The sequence below is a fragment of the Chlamydotis macqueenii genome, chromosome 2 (assembly GCF_036417535.1).
Source record: "Chlamydotis macqueenii isolate bChlMac1 chromosome 2, bChlMac1.mat, whole genome shotgun sequence".
NCBI lineage: Eukaryota > Metazoa > Chordata > Aves > Otidiformes > Otididae > Chlamydotis > Chlamydotis macqueenii.
In genome coordinates, this window is record NC_141557.1 from 139,891,982 (window position 1) to 139,913,032 (window position 21,051).

General features: G+C 38.5%; 1 protein-coding gene across 2 annotated transcripts in view; it reads left to right on the forward strand.

Annotated features, from left to right (window-relative positions):
- Positions 1–21,051, forward strand: part of CPQ (carboxypeptidase Q) — a 181,048-nt gene that overhangs the window by 126,037 nt on the left and 33,960 nt on the right. For both annotated transcript variants that reach the window (XM_086742491.1, XM_086742492.1), the window contains exons 6-7: positions 3,142–3,233; positions 13,982–14,183. In XM_086742491.1, coding sequence (XP_086598617.1) covers positions 3,142–3,233; positions 13,982–14,183 — 294 coding nt within the window. The remainder of the gene's footprint in view (positions 1–3,141; positions 3,234–13,981; positions 14,184–21,051) is intronic.

Here is a 21,051-nt window from a genome sequence, read left to right on the forward strand (position 1 = left end):
CCTATAGTATTTTTTATGCTTGGGATGAACCGTAAGAACATACAGGTTGATCAGCAGAATGCACCTTTGTGGTAAATTATGACTATGTTTGCCAGTTAAGGGTAAGGTAGAGGGGAAAAAAAAAAGCTACTTCATTTTTATAAAACATTGGAGATTTGCAAATTAATCTGTAGCTGGAGGAGGATCTATAGTTGTTTGAGTTTCGGTTTTAGTTATGTGAGCTTAGAAAGAACAATTTATTTGAGTACCTTCTCTCACCTTTTCAATGTTATCCTCCTGTCAACCCCTGCTATTCTCTTTATTGGGTTGCAGCAGTAGGATGGAAACTGGGCTTTCAGTGGTTTTGAGCAGGTACTGAGCCCTGCAGCTTTCATTTTCATCTGAGTGACACACTCTCAGATCTGAGTGACCCAGGAGGACATGGTAGGATCCTTGCACTGATCCACCTATGAATGGCGTTATAACCTGTTGCACTTTGCCAAAATGATCTGTTTAAATGCTCTGGGTAACTTTACAGTTATTTTTTTCCTCTGGTATCCTCTTTTTTTTTTTTAGACTATGTAATATGTCATTTATGTAGATAAAAAGGAAAGAGGCACTATTTTATTTGTGAAACGGTTTTCCTTCATTTTAAAATTTGCTACTTAACCCTCTACACAGTACACCCATCACAGAACATCATTTTCTAGTCCAAGTACTATTTTGTCATGCCTTTTCAATACATATTTGGGTTGTGGACTGCAAGAGTTCTGATTTTGTGGAGATGATACTTTGCTTAGGAACCAGCAAACCAAAATAATTAAACTTCATTAAAAAAAAATAAATTGTAACTTCAGTACAGTACTTCATATTTTTTAATAAAAACATGCATTGAGAATATTCTTAGCAATTTTACTTGTGAATATTGGATTTATTTGATGTCCTTTGATCAGAATAGCTGTGTTTTTAATAACAGGTAGATAAATACTTATCACTTTCAGATTAAGATAATGAGGAAATTAAATTTTCCTCTGTAGACTTTGTTTTGTATTTAAAATAACTGCTTCTAAAGCTTATATATATATTTTTTTTTTTTTTTAACTTACCCATTTAATTTCAGTAAAACAGACAAGTGAATCTGCTGACAGAAACCTGTGAGATTGGAAAAAACGATACAACACTCCAGGACTGGAAGGACTGAAGCTCAGCTCAGCAGGGCTTTTTTCTTTCCCCAGCTTTTATGGACAGTTGCAATGATGGGCTAGGAGGGTGCCATAAGAATCTCAAACTTCTTCCCCACAAGTGACCTGAGACCTTCTCAAGCTCCTGCAGTGCAGGAGAGATCACAGGGTTACAGCCCATTGGAGCTGAACGTGACATCCCTCATCACTAACCCAAGCACCCTTTGGACAGCAGCGGCAGACCAAAGCGTCTTGATTTTTGCATGGGAGGAGGCAGAAAATGCTACTCTCCTGTCTCAAGCATCTCCTACCAAAGCTGCTTTCACAGCCTTGGCGGAGTGGGCTGGAGACTGGGCTTCAGTGCTTTTTATTCTGTGATACGACAAATGAACCTCTATTTTCCACTTAAACTGCAGTGCCATTGGGACCGTGCTACAGGACCAACCACTCTGTGCTTTACACCCAGCACCTTGTCTTCTTTAGGCCCACCCTTTCTAACCAAGCCCTGATCACATTTGTGGTTATTTTGGGTCTAAAATCTTGTCTAAGTTCAACGCCATTGCTATTTTATATCTTAATTTTACCTCACTGGCCATTTGGCTGATTTGAAAAGCAGAGGAGGTTAATCTTGTACTGTCATGATTTAGGAAAAGAGCAGGGAGTCCACTGGGATGTGTGCAGGGTGGATGTCTTTGAAATAATGAGGTTTGATGACCTTTCTGTTTACAGTCAGCAGATCAACATTTAGAAAATGCACCTTTAAACTACTTGTTTACAGTTCCTTCATTATGAAATATCGGAAAATCCAAGGTGTTTTCTTCAGATTCCGAATATTCCTTGTATAGTCTGCCTTCAGTTATGAGGATTGCTAGCGTGTAGTTTCAAGAAAGAAATCCTTAGTTGATTTTCATTGTGTTGAGAGAAAAAAAAATAATGAAGGTCAGGTCTATTTGTAAACTTCATCCATTTCAGCTAGGAAATGAAATAAGTTTTGATATTGATACTGATATTATTTCTCCTCAGCACCGAAGTGTGTGTGGTAATTTATGCTTTATCACCTGTGATAGTCTCTTCATTGGTTTTTCTTTTCTTTTTTTTAATTTTTAATAGATTGGGGGCTTTATTTTTGCTTGAACATAATTAGCATTACACTGTACAGAGAGCACTAGTTTTACTTGATCTGTTTGCTCTGCCGTGCTCTCAGGTTTGATGTCTTGAATGTATTCATTTATAAATAGAATCAAATAAGAAAACAACAACAACTTCTCTCTGTGCAGTTCTGCCATGGCAGAGATGGTCTAAATTCATCTGAGAACTTATCTTTCTTACTGAGCTACCACAGCAAAACAGAAAATGGCCTTGTTTTAAAAACCATGCATACATTCAGCAGCTGATTGTGTTTCGGATTCCAGATCGTTGCTTTTCATTTCTCTGATAAAAAGCAAAATAATATTGCAGAGCCCCTCAGTTCTTGAAATGGATAAACATTTCTCATAAAAATCCAGCAGTTCATTTTCAATTAATTGTAATTAGTTTACTATGACAAAGCAATGGTAATTCTCCTGAAAATTTGATTTGCATCTGCCAAAAGTGGATGTGCCTTACTTACTGCAGACCATCACAATAGCAGCAGTATATGTCTCAGAAATCTATCAAGGTAGTTATTTTACATTACGGTTTTCAGACACCTACATTATGTTCCCAAAATGCGCTTCTCTTGTGCTACTGCAGCTGGTAGCAGGACCACAACAGCCCACTCCTTCCTCACATCAGCTCTCTCCCTGGAACCCGGTCCTTCCCCCCAAACAAGCAAAAAGTATTCTCGACTACAAAACCCGTACTTGAAATAGGTTGCATAAGGTGAACATGACTGAATGGAAACCCAGGCTTTTCATCCATTGGACAGTGGAGACCAATGCAAAAAAATACTCAAATATATGGATATTTAATACTAAAAAGAATATTTAAAATTATGTTTTAGGACTTCGCCCAAAAAGGACTCTGCGCTTGGTGCTATGGACGGGAGAAGAGCAAGGAGGAGTAGGTGCTGAGCAGTACTATCAATTGCACAAGGTAAATGATGTCTTCAGATGATTTGCTTAACAGCGCTTTTCTCCCTGGTCTTGTGACTTGCATATTATTTTGGTCAAAATGTTCAGCTTAATATCTAACCAGTTCTGCCTGAAAGTATATTTTCTTATTTTAATCATAAATGTAAACTTCATGTTACATTTAACAGAAAGTGATGCGACCACACATATACGCGTTCTGCTTGACCTAAGGTTCTCTGTCACAAAACTATTTTGAAACAGATATTTTGTAATGATACCTGCCATAGCTTTCAAACATAGTTAGCTTTCTGAGAATGAATGCCGAATAGTCCACATGTGCTGGCAATATAAGTAAATTTTTTTTGTCTTATGTATTTCTGCTTCATTGCATTTTCCCATAATATTTTACAATGTAAACTATTAAATAATACAAAGAAAAAACTTTGCCATCTTATCTTAATAGTGTGTAATCTAAAATACTCTTTGCCAATTATTAGTTTTATGGGATCTGGAACATTTTAAATGATTGATTTCTGATGATGCAAATAACACACAAACTCCATGACTGGTTATCAGGATAAAAAATTGGTTTATTGGCACATCTGTCTCTCCTGCCTTTTCAAAGTACATCAAGGCATAAAGGGCAGTTTCATGAAACTATTTTGGGGATAAGTCTTTGGAATATGTGTTGGGGTTTGTTCCCTGAAAAATTATGCTGTACCTTCATTATAGAAGCTAAAGTAGTTATCTTTTATTCTTTTCCCTGCTTTAGTAGTATTGCTGTCAGCAATGGTTAATATATCCAAGGCAGAGACAAGATGAATGCAAGTGTGTTTAGGAGGTCACCTGCTGTACAACAGTATGAAAGCAGACTTACAAGCTGTTCTGAAAAGTGTGTTTCTAATGATAAGCATCCTATCAGAACAAATAAATCTAAATTTCACTTTTAATCAAATTCATTGTGATGAACGAAACTAAATCAATTTGCATCTGCAATAGAGTTGGCTGAGATAGCATTACAGTGGTTATGGTTTTCTGGCTAATTGATGAACAGTCAATTATTTCCCACTAACCTGTTTAACGTTACTAACAAGTGTATTTAATTACCCATATATAATGTAGTTCCTCCTTCTATCTCCAAATTAAAGGGATAGCTCAATTCTCCTACTGGGAAGAGGTACCTAAGTGCTTCCTTTCTCAGCTTCAGGGGGGTGACAGGTTGCAGTTTAGTATGTATTAAGGACTCTGGATTTACCACTGGTACTCCGGTGTTCAGCAGGATTAAACTAGAATGAAGTGTTCTGGAATACGTAGCACAGGAAAGAGATGCTTATCATGTACAGAAGTGCATTTTGGAGGAGGAGCTGGAGGGATGCTCTGTTCCTAGGAGGAATGTATCATCATCTCAATAGATTTCCATGTTGGAAAACAAGCTCTATCGTATGGTGGTGTTGTCAGCAACACATGAAATTGTCTCATGCACTACTCATCTTTTGCCAAAATGTCTGCATTTCACTGTTGTCTCTAGGATTAATATTCAGAAGTGATATAAAAAAGCAGACTTAAGGATCAAATAGGGAAATATAAAGCAAGATGGGTATTTTTTCAAAGATATTTGATTACTTTGCTTTTAAAAAAAATTGAGAAAAAAGACATGTCTCAATTTTTGCTCTGCTGTTGTGATTCTGTCTGGATGTTGTGCTCTGTGAAGAAAGCCTGGTCTAACTAGCAAGAATTTGTAAGTTACATGGAGAATTTAAGCAGAAATTACATCCGTCTGTTGTTTGTTGTTCTTGTTTCCCCCCTGCCATGTGATCTGGCATAATTATGAATGGATATGAGTATAGGACATTGCATTGCTCATAATAACAAAATAAAGCAGATTAATACTGTACATTATATTTAGCATGAAAAATAACTTAACCTTTTAATGATTTACTTGCGCAAATTTCTGGCAATTAGGATAGTATGGCACAAACATCGCTTGCTGATGGTAATGAGTACAAGTTAACTAACAGTGGTATTTAAAGATGCCTTGTTAAATGAAAGATGGCCTGTATGACTCATCTACATGGCTGGGCTTATTATGACTTTAGTTTGCTACAAACAAGGAGAAATATGAATGCAGTAATTCAGCACAGAAGGACATGGATTTCCGTGACATTGTAAATTACCTCCTCATGTCAGTGGAAATGTGGCGAGGGAGAAGAAATGAAGACAATATAGTCCTGGACAAGTACAAATGCTCTTACTTTTGTAGCTTATTTATTATTTCTTTCAATTTAATTTCAGGTCTTTCTTCCTCATCTGTCATTGTAGGTTGCACTGCTAGAAAGTGGATAAGTTACTGCAGAAATAACTGAGATAGCAGCAGCATAGCACTTTTCTTATAGCACCAATAATTAACTCATATCCCTGCATAATTGCATTATTTATATCACTCATGTATTTTTGTGAAGCCCAGTATTATACTTTCTGATTATTAAAACTAGCAACAGGGTATATTAGCTGTTCAGAGCTTTATGAGGATGTAAGAGCTGCCATATTGGATCGACCAAAAGCTCAGTCTAATGCTGTCTCCTGTTTCTGATAGCATTCAGTAAATAGATGCTCAGGAAAAGCGTATCTGCCCAGCTGCAGTCAGGATAAGCTCAGACACATATATCACTCTTGCAACCGTGCTTTCATTTTGTGAAATATTTTTCTGGAGAGCATCTCATGATTCTCATCCCTTGTTTCCTTTGTATGATTTTTCTCAGACATTTCTAAGAGTTGAAAGCCCAGTATGGTCCAGCAGTTTCAGTGCCTCCATTAGTGAAGGTGTGCCTGCCACCCACCAGTACATCGCAGAGCACGTATTCAGTTTTGTCCATGGGGTAGAAGCCTTCCAGGCAAATTACCAGCACCTTTGCTCCCAAAGGAGATACCTGTTGACGTGCCCTCTGCTTTTAACTATTAGGCAATAATTAGATTTAATCCCAAACTGGAAAAAGGCTTGATTTTTCTTTACAGTAAAGATTCCTTATCTTGATGAAGGGTAGTGAAATTAAAGGATCTAAGTACAAATCGGGCACCAGATCTTAGAGTTCAACACTTCATCTGAAGTCTTTGCCCAGTGCTTAGTGTTGTGTGACCTAGTTGCTGAATAGGGCTCTTACATACAGACAATACAGTAAATAACTTTCAAAATGTGAAACATTGCAATTGCTGCTTTCCTTTCCAAGTTGAATGGAAGAAGCAGAAGGAACGTGATTTAGTAACTCTGGAGGACCTCATGTTGCAGCTATTCAGTACAGATTCTCCTACAATCTTTAACGATGGCACCTGAGTGGGTGCCCCAGTAGGGTTTTTAATTTTTTTTTGTGTATTTATTCTTATGCTCTCTTCATGAGGGGAGAAAGAATTTTGTGTAATGAAGTGTCTGGCCTCCTTTTTATTGCTTCAGAGTAGTTACTGTGAAAGATCTGTGTACCATGAAGACAAGGTTACAGTTATTTACCTGTCTGAATTAAAGGACTATGAATGGCTAATAATATTTATTTTGGAATAGAAATACTGCATACAGTCTTCTGGGAAAGCAAATACCTTTTGTAATTAGAAGACTACGAGACCCTAGGCCACATTCAAATTTACTTTAGTAACTCTGTTGTGATCATTGGAGGCATTAATGTGTTATGAATTTAAATCAAACTGCATTAGGGAAAGCATTCTTAAAATGTTTCTGCATACTTTAATTCCTATCTTAATGATGTTTACAGTACTTACCTGAATTTCTGGTGCAAATGCCATACACTGCTTTAACTTTTTAGTAAAGATTTAACTATGAAAAGTATCGATCACCGGTGTTTACGATGGTTTCCTTTTTTGTGTTTATTACCAAGAATAATAGAATCATAGAATGGGTTGAGATGGAAGGGCCCTTGAAGATAATCCAGTTCCAACCCTGCTGCCCTGAGCAGGGACACCTTCCACTAGACCATATCGCTCAAAGCTACATCCAGCCTGGCCTTTAACACTTCCAGGGATGGGGCATCCACACCTTCTCTGGGCAACCTGTGCCAGTGCCTCACCACCCTCACAGTAAAGAATTTGCTCCTTATATCTAACCTAAATCTATTCTCTTCCAGTTTAAAGCCATTACCTCTTGTCTTATCACTACATGCCCTTGTCAAGAGTCCCTCCTCAGTTTTCTTGTGCTGGCCCCCTTTAGGTACTGTAAGGCTGCTATAAGGTCTCTCCAGAGCCTTCTCTTCTCCAGGCTGAACAACTCCAAGAAGATTTGATATTTTGACCAAAGTGGGTCTGCATGAAAACAGGACTTTCTGAAGTGTGGTGTCCTGATTTTGGCAGGGATAGAGTTAATTTTCCTCTCAGTAGCCAGTGTGTTTTGGATTTCATGTGTGAAGAATGTTGATAAAACACCCTGATGATACCAGTTGTTGCGAATGAGACCAAGGACACTGTCCTGCTTTCCAAGTCTCGATAATGTGCAGATGCAGGAAGCTGGGAGAAAGACAGACAGAATAATTGACCCAAACTGGCCAAAGACAGTATTCCATTATTGTAGTTTTCCCTTGTTATTTCAGTAAATTGTCTTCATCTCAACCCATGAGTTTTCCTTCCATCCCAATTCTCTCCCTCATCCCTCTGGGGAGGGGGAGAGTGAACGAGAAACTATGTAGTAAAACGACAATAAATTTTTTTTGAAGTTTACTTCTTAGATAAAATAACTCATTACCAAATCACATGTAAGCGTCAACAAAGAGTACTTAAATTAGCAACAGTAAGATGCCCACAGGTCCTGGTTTTGGACTGTCCAGTGATTTGGTAATGAGTTATTTTATCTAAGAAGTAAACTTCAAAAAAAATTCTTGTCACTTTCAAGTGAAATGATTCTTCCCCAGAATATGCTGGCTCCTCAAAATCAGAGTTTTCAGAAAACTCATGTATTTCAGCATCCTGTTTATTTTCCAAAGTACCAAGTACTCTGGTGAAATGTGAGACATGGATTTTTGTATGACTTGAACCAAACACATCAAGGACTTTAATATAGGTTCTTTTGTCCCAGTGAAATATGTTGACCATTTGCCGAGTGACTGTTCTCAGGAAATATTCTCTGTAATAAAAAAATCTGTAAAATTACCGCTGGTTGTTTTCACCACTGCTGTCCTGTTGATCCCTTTCATTGAGAAATGAAAGAAATGTCTAAAGAGAGAAATGTTCAGTTACAGAACTACAAAAAGAAAATAATTGCGCTGTATTGTCCAGAATCAGAGTTAACAACCAGTAGCATCCTTGATTCTATTAAGCACAGTAAAGCTAGCATAATTATACAGTTATATTTTACACCGGTTGTAGGTCAGTAGGAATTTGTAATTCTTAATATTGAATGTCACATTTCTAGTTAAAGCTGCTGAGAAAGACAGATTTTGCTAAAACACAAAAACAAGTTGATTCCTCACCCCGCCTGAAGCAGGGAAGACCCAGAAGCAGTCATGACAGTGTGTCTCCCAGCTGCCTAGTCTTTGTTCCATGCAGGCAAATTTCATACACATCTAGTGATGGGAGAACTTTTGTCTTTGCGTCTTTCCTCCCTTTCTCTCATGCGAGTAGCAGGGCTGCCATCTGAAACGTGAACTAGTGGAGACATCTTCTGAGGATAGCTGCTCTGCTTTCATACCCCAGGCAGATGCACCCAACCACTGGTCCTCCATGCTTTTGGATATTGTGCTGTAGTAAAGCTGGGCTCCTTCTATCCTAACTCCCCACAGCTGTTCAAGACACAGAAAATTGTTGCCTTTTGTTGTCTCACCATGATAAACTTTCTTCTTATTGGCTTCTTTTTATTTTAACATTTCAGCTCTTGCCCAGATGAGAACCTAGACGTATTCTGCATAAAACCAGGAAATATTAACAATGTGTCTGCTGTGATAATTTCTAAAGTCTTGCAAATTTATTTTCATCTTTTATTGAAAGCTACAGAAGTACTCATTTGCTTACCGAAAGAGTAAAAATAATCCTTGGTTGAAAGATGTAAACCACAATTTTTAATTTCGGCAGTGTTGCCTATTTTCAAATGAAAACCTAAAACCTTTCAAAAAAGGGCAGCGGTGGGACAGTCATTCAGAATCATAGACAGTGTTTTGATACCCTTGTATTTGAGCAGTAAGAGTACTTCTCTTTGATATGCCTCTTTGTCAAAGAAAAAGCCTCCCAAGACAAGGCTTCAGGTCATCTGATGCATACCTTAGCCTGCCACTGTCTTCAGAGTGGTCTGCTTTTTCTTGTCTGTCATCCCAGAGAATGTACAATACTGAATGATCATCTCTGTCAGTGCTGGCAAGGGCTTGCAGAGGAAACAGTAGTGGTGTTGTACATGCTAGCACTATGTTTTTACTGAGTGAAATGCTATTAAGTACATGACCAAATCTTGCTCGAGGGCTGTTGAAGTTACTGGGACTTTTGTCATTGGCTCCTTGGAAGTCAGAACTCCGTAACTCTGATAGGGACAGGCCATAAAACCTGTGGACTTTTTTTGCAGGCTGCTTTCCCACAAAATGTGTCAGAAGAATATTTTATCTTTTAACAAAAGTATGAGCCTTATGCATACCTTGTCATCTATCAAAAATTGTGCTAATCTTCAGCTTTACAGCAGCTTTCTCCCATATAATAATGGGAGTAATTTACAAAAATTTATAACTCACAGTGTTCCTAATTTTCCGTGTTTTCATTCAAAAAGGGTGTGAGTGGTGTGATCACGCTTGTGGCTGGTGGTTATTATGCCTGGATGCTGGCGCATCCCTGCTTCCTAACAGCTGTTCTGATGTTTTTTCCCTAGCTTACATTTATGCTATTTTGTTTCATTAAGTAATCTTGATCCTAAACAGCAACTCAGAATTACACTACACCATATTTATATATTATTAAATACTTAGAGGATTTTTTTTCCTAGCTGTCACGCACACTTAGGTGTTGCTGGTGTTTTCTCTTGTCTTTCCTGTAGTCTTAGGTGCCAGCCTGCGAAGCTGAGTGTTGATTTAAACGCATGCAAGTGTTTAAACACTACTGCAAGTGGGATGACCATCATTTCACTGTAGGTTCTGCAACACAGTTGTCACCGTGCTATACTTGGATCTCAACTACTCTAGTCAAATATTGGAATATAAGAATACAAATGTTGGTGTTTCCTAAAGTTAAGTGTAAATCAATAACCGAAAGCTGAAAATGCACTGTTGGATTAACTGATGTTCCTTATTACTGGAACAAATTAACCATTAGTCAAGGACAGTGCTTTGCCATTACAGACTTCAGTATTTTCATTTAAAAGTGGCGATTTTTCTCGGTGGAATGAAAAAGAAAACCAGTAAATTATTTATTGGACAAGTAATAACACTCTGTTTTAAATAGCCCCAAATTACTGAAGGCTTTTAGGACAACTAGTCTCTCCTTTATCTCTTCAGGTATCTCACTGCTTTAGCTGGGTAAGAGGAATTCCCGTCAGTGACTTGGTAGATTAGTCATGAGATGTTGGAATCTAGTTAAACATTTGGTAAGAATTAACAATTGGGATTTTGACTGAAGAAGTAGTTATCTGTAGGGTATACCTGCCGGGGATTGCCCGTGTCTATACTAGATGGGCCATGTTTCCTAGCAATAGAAGTACCAGTCATGCATATGACAAGGGTTTGTTTTCTTAATTGAAAAGATTTTACTGTAATTTCATGTTTTCAAGTGTTTGCCTTAGAGATGAGAAACACTTAAATTTTGCTTAACATAGATAAAATTAGATTGTTTATAGGGAGAACAGAAATAGAAGGAATTAAAATTAAAAAAACAAGAACTGGAGAAGCATTGCAAGGATTGTGCCTATTTGCGTATTCTATGAAAATAGCAAGCTATAGGAAGCCAATTTTCCCATGCCGTATTTATTGTAATGTTTCATTTTTAAATTCAGTTGAAGAGCTAAACATGATAAGATAAAGAGAGGTGACCTCTTCTATGACAGAGTCACAGAAAGATAAAGGGTAAAAGTCTATTTTGATGTTCAGAGAATTAGGCAGCAGGTTACACCAGCAAGATTTAATTTTCTGGTGTATGCTAAGAGAAGTGACACAGTATCAAGATGCAGCAAATGGGATTACTTTCTGAAAAAAAAATGTGTACTGAGTTTAAAACACTTATTTAAATAATACATTCGCTATGAGGAAAAATGAAGGAAACAGCTGAGCAGCTGAGCCTGCAGTTACGTCATAAAATCTTACTGGTTTGTTGTGCTGTTCACTTGAATTCGTCAAGGGAGCAATGTATGGTCTCACCCCACTTTGTTAAGTGGCAGTTATCCCTGGGCCGTAGAGGGCAAAGCACAGCAGAGCATCTTCCCTATAGCCTAATTCCCAGCACATATTTCTTTCTGTGTACGTAGAAACGCCAATATACGTGTACAAAAGTGGACGTGGTGAAACCAACCTAACCCCTTTTTTTTTTTTTTAAGATTGCAACTTTCAAACTCAGCAGTGAATAGTTTTGTAATTAATCCTATCTTCTAGTGGACAAAAGAGGGAAAAAGCTTTCTCAAGAGCACATGGTGTTCTTCAAGTAGTTCAAGTAGTTGTGACCTGTTTCTTTTTTGTCCTCCAGTGAGTCTGGTTCTCTCCCCAGGCATCCTGTTTTCATGCCACTCCCAGCACGTTCTAAGAACTGAACAGCTTTCTTACAGAGCAAGAGTATGGTGTAATGTATTGTGGGTGATTTGTTTTCTCAGTTTCATATTAAAAACACATGCAAATGTTTATATGAGAAAACACAACTGAAGACTGCAGTAATGCTGCTATACTAGCAGTTTATGAAGTTTTGGAACTTAGGAATTCTGGTGTTTGGAGTGGAAGGTGAGATTTTTTTCTCAGTATCTGTGCTGTCCAGCCAAAGAGGCTGAGTCTTCAGAAATCTGAATGATTCAGAAATCTGAATGATTTCTGTCACGGTATTTATACAGGGCTCACTACAATTAAGTTGGCTTTTGTTAGCAATTCACCCGCACACTGAAATGTGTATTGTCTTCCCTAAGTCTTGCTCCTTGGGCTTGTAATATAAAGAAGATTTTGAGACATTCTTTCTGTGATACCTGTGACTTTGGAGTATCATTGGTCCCTTGTACCATGCAGTGTGCTTTTCTTGGCCTGCTTCTCTCTCGCTATGTTCAGAGGGTCCATGAATCACGATTTCATGTTGCAGTAATACTGCATTTGATGATAGGCCTAGACACCACATGTATCCTAATTCTTTAAATTTTATCTTTTATAAACTGAAGATTTTTTTCATTGTATAAAAATAGTTATTGCCAGTCTGGTGACAATGTTGGTTATTTCTACCTTGATTTCCAGTAGTTGGATAGGTGGATAGGTAGATGAGTTATTTTAAGGTATTATAAAATTTACAGTTACTTCATCACATGCAAAGATTTTGTATTACATTTTTTAATTGTTGGATATATTTCTAAGTTAGAAGTGAATACCTCTGCTATGTTAGAACTTGTTTCACTCAAAAGAGAAAAGTTTTGGGAAAACAGAGTGTAAAACAGTTATTCGCAAATTATATGAAGAACTTCTGAAAACTTGTGTGAATATCACATTCACAGCCACCTGTAGTTCATGTTTGGCTTTATATCCAGAAAAATATGAAAACATTCTTTACTGAATTGTAGGCTTATGTAAGCTGTTAATGGCATGGATCTGTTACTTGCTGCTTTCACATATCTCTTGTAATTATTTTTTTGTAGTAACCCATAACAGCCATAAAATTCTGGAATGAGATCTGGGCATAGGAGTAAAACCTGCTGTAAGTTCTCTTATTCACATTCAATAGTCTGAAGTATAGCTTTTTTTCTGCCTGACTAGGCCATAAACTGTTTTATTTTGAAAAAAAAAAAAAGTTATGTGCCTTTCAAAAAGAGGGACCTTCCTTCACGTAAAGACCTTATGTAGTTTTTTCCAGTTAAGCCTCTGTGACTGAGCATTCTGAGTGTATGGGAAGCAAACATAATGGCTCTGGGTGCTAATTTTTGTTCTCTTATCTGAAAAGAATCTTCCAAGTGCACACTAAAAGCAAATGTTATTATGCTGTTTGTATACAAAATCTTGAAATTTCATGTTTCCTGTAAGGACTTACCTTGGAAGCACAAACTTCCCTTGAAACAGACATTCTTCCTTCAGGTCAGGAGGAACCTTGGCATTTCAGTTCTCCAGCCAAAGTCAGAGTTGACTACAAGGTATATTGAAAATAATGTGTTTCTGAAGAGGCAGCAGCTGGTTTTTTAAATGGGCTCTCCTTCACAGTCTAAGCAAGCTTTGAATGCATCTACTTTTAAAGCCAACCAGGTTGCGCACCCTCCTCCCTGCAACAGAATTTCTGATTTTCAGGTCTGAGAAGAAAGTGAGAGGTGCAAGTGCAAATTGAAAAATGCTGGCAATGGCTTACCTTTCTAGGTGGCACTTCAGAAGTCTTAAAGCAACTATTTGGGGACAACAGGCTAGATGTGCTGTGGCTCCTACAAGACATTGGTGCCTCAGAACTGAACTTGAACTGTTTCAGTATTTCCATACAGAAAGATTAGGTCTCTTCGTTTATGCTTGTATACACACAGTCACATGAAGTATTTCTCTGCTTCTTAAACAAATTTGTTATGGTAAGCTCATACTGGCATCTAGAATCCAGTATATGGTGCCAGTTAAAATAGCAATCACAAAACAGTATCTTCTTTCCTTACATGTTTAGGAGAATATCTCCAACTTCGATATCGTCATGGAGTCTGATGAGGGCACCTTCAAGCCGTCTGGACTGGCTTTTACTGGCAGTGCTAAAGCTCGGGACATCGTGAAAGAGATCATGACTCTGCTGCAGCCCATCAATGTTACAAAAGTTTACGACGATGCAGATGGAACGGATATCAATTACTGGATGAGAGCCGGGGTGCCCGGTGAGCATGCTTTACAGGTGCCGCCGCTCCTCCTGTGCAGTGGCACGTTGGATGGGGGGGTCTGGTGTTTTGAAAATAGTAAGAAATGCTTTCTCTCGAGGAGTAAAATTTACCGTAGGTAAAATGCAGAAATGTTAAAAGGCGACCAACAGCAATAGGACATAAAGTGCATTTCAGCTGCAGTTTAATAATGGTATAGATTGTACGTAACATAACATGCCTAAAATCTTCTTTTCAGCTTTAAGGATTTATAATAATTAATCCCAGACTGGCGGTTTATAAATAGTAAACTAAGGCAGAGGGGAATTCTCCAGTGCAGAACAAATAATTTTTTTATTATGATTGTTTTGACTTGGAAATACAGTGCTTTTTCTCCCTGTTGAATATGCTGAAGAAACAATGCTTTTGAGATATGACATTTAAAAGGTTATGGAGCATTAAGGTGTGCTAAAGAGGTAAAATTCTGCGAAGTTTGAAGTGGTTTAGGGGTTTGTTTGGAGTATTTTATCTGGCTGACAGTGAGGAGCAGCTTGTTGGCAAAGAGGCTTGCAAGCTGTGGGAGAGATCCACTGCTGGCAACCCCCCATGCAGGAGACCCCACACTAGCACAGGGGCTTGCAGAGCACAAGAGTCCCAATTAGAGGCCAGCCTGGGTGAAGCCTTAGTGAATTTCTATGGTAGTTTTTGCACACTTGAATAATAGTAGAAAGAAAAAAATCTCGTTACACTGATATTTAAAAAATTATCATCAGTTTTAAAATTTTAAAGTTCTTTTTCTCCACTGTTTTATGACTGAAGTAGAGTGGCACATTTCTCATGCTAGTTTTACTAGTAGCTACTATATGCTTAGAACCTCTTAATATTTTATTAACTGCCTTGTTTTTTACCGAGTCTTGTGGAAGACACAGTGGGTTATGGAATATATGTTTAGTTATAGTCAGAACACTTCGCTTCTCACTCACCTGGGGTGTACAAAAATACCGTAAAGCTGACTGCCTCAATAAATGTATGGATGTCTAATTTTCAAAGCAAAATATCTAAGCTGGGCAAGAAGTATGGATGAATGGATATTGTTAAACAGCTAAGGGTTCATCTTCAGCTGGTGTACTGCTTTCCAGGTGAGGTGCAAGCTGTTCAGTGAAGTGTCATACAGCTGTGACACTGGTGTGCACTCGGGTTCGTAGCCTCTGTAAGATGCCACTGCACCTTACGTGAGCGTTAGGACCGTGTACCAAGTTGAGCTGAGAGAGTGCTGCTGAGAGGCTGTAGCCATGCATCGTCCTCCATAGCCTGGAAGTGCCTGTGCAAAGAATTTCAGACTAATATGTCTGTGTTGTACGTGCAATATGAGAACTTACCACTCAGCCTGTGTTTAGAAAATGCAAATGTGTGAGAATTATTTCCTAGGTGAGGTGCTAGGAGCATTACAGATGGTCCTTGGGGACTTCCATTGTGCTTCCCATCTGAGTGTGACAGATTATGGAAGAAGAGAGAAAAATTTAACATTCAAATGCCTTGTTTTCAGTTGATAATGTGAATGGTACTTGTGATGGCAGTGTGTATTGAGCTCTTGTCAACCACTTTTCTTCAGCTGAGGTGCATGTGGAGCATAAACAGCGACAACTTGCCATGGTCCTTTTGATTAGTCACTGGGGCTACACGTGCAAAGCACACTCAGCAGGAGCAGGGCAGAAATGGGAGCTCTCTCCCATAGTCATCTGTGCTCCTCAGGAAGCATAAACATACAAAATATCATAAATTATAAGCTCAACCTTGGGAAAATATAAATACACCAGAACCGAGACCTCAGTTTTTACATAAATCTGATTTGCTTTCCTGTTAAAAATGTGACACAGTAATTGATGGTGGGCTTTTTAGCTGTCTGAAGCTTTGATTCATTTAATTTCCTGTTAAGCAAATTACAGTTTTCTTGCACCATGGAGGAACAGTGATTCTTTTTTACCCCATCAAGCCCCAGTGGGAGTTAGCTCCACTAAAAGAACTTAGGTTGCTTTAGATTGTTTTTCATACTGTACCAGGGAGAAGTCTAAGACATCTTGTAATCTTCATGCCTTGTCTGCAGTATTCTCACTGCTCCAATGAGCCCTTATGGTATATAATAACATTGGAACAAATTTAACACACTGTAACAGCTTTTATAATTTTGTTCGATTTAAACAAGCAGTCAAGTGTTGACACTTCATCAGTTTTATTTAAATATTTTCTTGAAAATACACTTGGTGGCTTTGTTTCTGCAACAGTGACACAAAATAGGGTGTACTTCTTGAACAATAAGAATGGTTTCTGACATAATTTCTGTAGAATTTTTCTCTTTTTCGGTCTTAAATAGATTCTGGGATTCTCCTTTTTAGATGCAGTTAAAATTCTGCTCCTCATTCTCCTTTTGGTCTGAAGTATTTGCAGAGGGCAGCAGTACGTGTGTTTTTCAGAGCTGTTCATAGCTGCTCCTGAGACAGGCAAAGTGACTCTGGCTCCTTACTCTCTGTGATTTCCAGCGTGTTTCTTTTTAATGGGCGTGCAATGAAATGTTATTTGTCATGTTACTTAAATGTATTTGTGAGAAAACAGTGGTGACTATTCTGAGGTTTTAGGATGAGAGACACCGGGAGAGTTCAGAGTGTTTTGCAAGCCATAGACTAAAGCTTAACTAATACCTCTAAAGCACAAGCAAGGTGATCTGCACCAAACACAGCAGTTTAATGCTTTGTGACTGCAGAGTGTTAGAAATATTTCCGTCAGTGGCCTTTGCATTGGATTATTTTGAGAACAGTTCAGCCCAGCAATGAGGGATGTCTGTAGCTGTGTTTTTCTAGTGATAGCCATTTTTCAGCTACTGAAAATATTTGTATAACATTTGTTTTGCTTTTTGATGAAGCATAAATCAAATGAAATGGAATTTTTGTGGTGTCGTATTTTATACACTTGAGGTGACCATTGGTTCTAAAACTGTTACTTTATTAATTATGCAATTATCTTCCTCACCTTTCTTTTTAAGGGTTCAATTACAAATTTATTTTTAGTTAGGGATACATCTGAACTGTGACACATAAAGCTGTTCCTTTCCAACACTAAGTTTGGCCAGAATTTGCAAGTATAGGTGAGGAGACAGGTTGGTTGGATTTATTTCATAGAACATAGACTCACAGAACCTTTAAGGTTGGAAAAGACCTCCAAGATCATCAAGTCCAACCACCAACCTAACACCACCATGCCTACTAAATCATGTCCTGAAGTGCCACATCTACACGTTCTTTGAACACCTCCAGGGATGGTGACTCCACCACTTCCTTTGGCAGCCTGTTCCAGTGCCCGATCACTCTTTCTGTAAAGAAGTGTTTCTAATATCCAATCTAAACCTCCCCTGCTGCAACTTGAGGCCATTTCCTCTCGTCCTATCACAAGTTATTTGGGAAAAGAGACCAACACCTGCCTCCCTACAACCTCCTTTCAGGTAGTTGTAGAGAGCAATGAGGTCTCCCCTCAGCCTCCTCTTCTCCAGACTAAACAAGCCCATTTCCCTCAGCTGCTCCTCATAAGACTTGTGCTCTAGACCCCTCACCAGCTTCCTTGCCCAGCAACTCAATTTTTTTTATTTCTGTGCATGCTTTTTCACAGCAGACTTCTTCAGTGTCTGAAAGGGTTACAAAACCATTAAGCAAGCCCTGCTAGACCAACACTCAGGTATTTTTGTTGAAAAAGCAAGGTATCTGATGATCACAAGGATGCTTCAAACATGATTTAGACCAGTTGCTAAGGTAATAGCACGGGGCCTGAGTCAGACTTCCCCACAAACCTTCAGAAACTGAGAAAGGGGAATGAAGTGATTATATTTGTTTTTTGTTATCCAGTGAACATTAGTTCAGCTTTAGGTGTTCAGGCAGAGGAAAATGAGTGCTCTCCTATTTTTGCAGAGGGAAGGCTGTTGTGACACGACATTTCCAGGAGAGCTGGTTCAAGGATGTTCTTTTCTCCTGGGCTCTTCAGGGTGATTATCTGTTGCTGCAGTGCTTATGGTGGGAACACTTGTCTGGTAGGGACTGAGCTGTATTTGAGATCAACCTGACCCAGGACATCAAACAATTCCCAAAAGGCATGTGACAACTCCTCTATTTAAAATTCAGCCAGTGACCTACAGGTGAAACTCCTTTTTACAATGTCACTCTGAACTTTGATGATTGTTCGTGTCTCTGTGTCTGCACAGTGACGGTGTCTCGCTTTTTTGTTCCATTACACAAGAGGAGGAATTATTCTTCCAGAAACTAATAAACCAGTAGTTCATCTAACTTTAATGTTTCTTCAGAGCTAAAAAATTCATTGCTAACCCAGTCTATTCATCATTTTCTCAGAGATGGCAAACAAATACAGTCATATATAATTTCTCTCAGTTTTATATTTTAATACTACTTTATTGCCTTCATCTAAAATAAGATGTATTTTGTCCTTTAGACACCAGTCTTTGACATGCATGGTTTCCTTTCTTATTACACAAGAGGTCAAATCCTTCAGTTCCACCCCTTTTCTGCAGCGTGCTGCCCACCCATCTCCATGTCTCCATCATCCCTTGTAGCACCAAACTCCAGTGCAAGCCTGCAGGCATGCTTGAGCCGAGTCTGCTCTTCTGCTCGGTGTCAGCCAGGGGTATGTTTGAGAAAGTGATGGGAAAATGGGAAAACTCCCTGACTTGAGGTTGCCAGTGGGTTGGGCATGAAGAATTGGGTAAACTCTCTATTTCCCAAGTTTTAAGTAGGTAAACTCTGTTCACTCTTGGCTATATCACTGTTTGGAAGTGGTGATGCATGAAGCATTGACCTTCAGCATACCTGCTTCATACTCTCTACAGACTTGGACAGACTCTTTGCATCCAGTTTTTCAGCTTATTTTTATTGCCAAAAGAATAAAAATTGTAAGAAAAAAAAAAGAGGAAAAATCATATTCACAGGTTTATTTTTGCATGGAAATGAGGGGTAAGGAGCTTATGGGCTACACCTATATCTTGCCTGAATCTTGATCTCAATGAGTCTGAGATATATCATGAAATCATAGAATGGTTTGGGTTGGAAGGGACCTTTAAAGGCCATCTAGTCCAACCCCCCCTGCAAGAAGCAGGGACATCTCCAACCAAATCAGGTTGTTCAGAGTCTCATCCAACCTGGCCTTGAATGTTTCCTGGGATGGGACATCCACCACCTCTCTGGGAAACCTGTTCCACTGTTCTACCACCCTTGTAAATTTTTTTTTCCTAATTTCTAATCTAAATCTACCTGCTTCTATTTTGAAACCATTACCCCTAGTCCTATTGAAGAGACTCTCCCCATCTTTCCTGTAGGCCCCCTTTAGGTACTGGAAGGCTGCTGTAAGGTCTCCCTGGAGCCTCCTCTTCTCCAGCCTGAACAGCCCCAACTCCCTCAGCCTGTCCTCAGCACTATTGTGTGATAATTAGCAACATTGTATTGCTTTTTTCCAGGTCATTCATTTCCTTTGAAATATCTTATTTTATAATTCTGAAAGGAAATATGGTAAATGAGTGTGTTCCATTGCAGAATTCAAATTTTCTGCAACTTGGGAGGTATTAAATTAAACCAGTATGCTAAGAGAACAGTTATAATTGCTTGGCGCTTAAAGAACCTACTGTAAGTGCTACAGCTATTAGAACCGTTTAAAAACTTGATTGCAGAAAGAACTGTGTATATTAATCCGTAAAATAATTAATCTATGCTCTAATTTATCATTGTTACATAAAAATAGGCTTTTGAAATTACTCTAGAGTAATTAAATCAATTTGATATGCTGCAACTTTTTATGAAGGTGGATACCTTAAAAGGCTCGTAGTTTAACATAATATCTCAGTTATATTAGCCTTTCGTCTGACCTTTTCTGCTTTTAATAACGCTAATAAAGTCTTTGAGTCTAATCTGAGACTTCAGAGACTAATGAAAGACTAGTCTGTAAATTACAGTATGTTTTCTTATTAGTTGTGCTATTTGACTACCAGGCAAGCTTGACCATACTTCACATACAATCTTTCCACCTTTGTTCTGCTTGGGTTACGGTCTTGTTTTGGCGTATTGGAGTATGGGACTACTTCTAATATTAACAGGAAACATCGGAATTGCAAGTTTGTTTGTATGAATTGCCACTGTTCGGTAATATGTTTTCAGAGTAATTTATTAGAGACTGATAGAAATACTGAGAAAGGGTGACACAATCAAGACTGAATGCTGCAGTTAGTATCAGGTAGTACTAAGTGGTTTTACGTCACTCAACATAAGTGACATTTTAGTGAGAGCAAGATCACAAAAGAACTGCAGGGCAGTTTGAAAGTGTAGAAATCGTACCTTACAGTGAGAAATGGGAGATGTTAAATCTCTCTCTGTTTATGCAAAACTATGTTAAGTGGTGACTCCACTTCAGCATATGTACTACGCTGAGAAGAGATTTGTCTAAGTACAGCACTTTTCCCCTTTGTTTTAAAAAATAATCTATTAGCAATTCAGTCATCTTAAGTCTAAATAAATTCGAAGTGGAAGAAAGCAAACACCCTCTTTCCATAAGGTTAGTGAGCTACAGAAGCACCTTGAAGACGTGGTGAATTCTCCATCATTTTGAATGTGTAAAACAAGACTTGGGTGTCCTTCAAAAAGTAAAGGGTAATTCAAGCAGGAGGAATGGGCTTGATGCAGTAGCGTCCTTTTCAGAAGGAAACCAGTGTCCTGGTTACCCGGGACATAGAGAAGGCTGACATACTCAACGACTTCTTTGCCTCAGTCTTCACCAATAAGGGCTCTTGTCTCGCCACCCAAGCTGTGGAAGGCACAAGCAGGGACTGCAAGGATGAAGAACCGCCCAC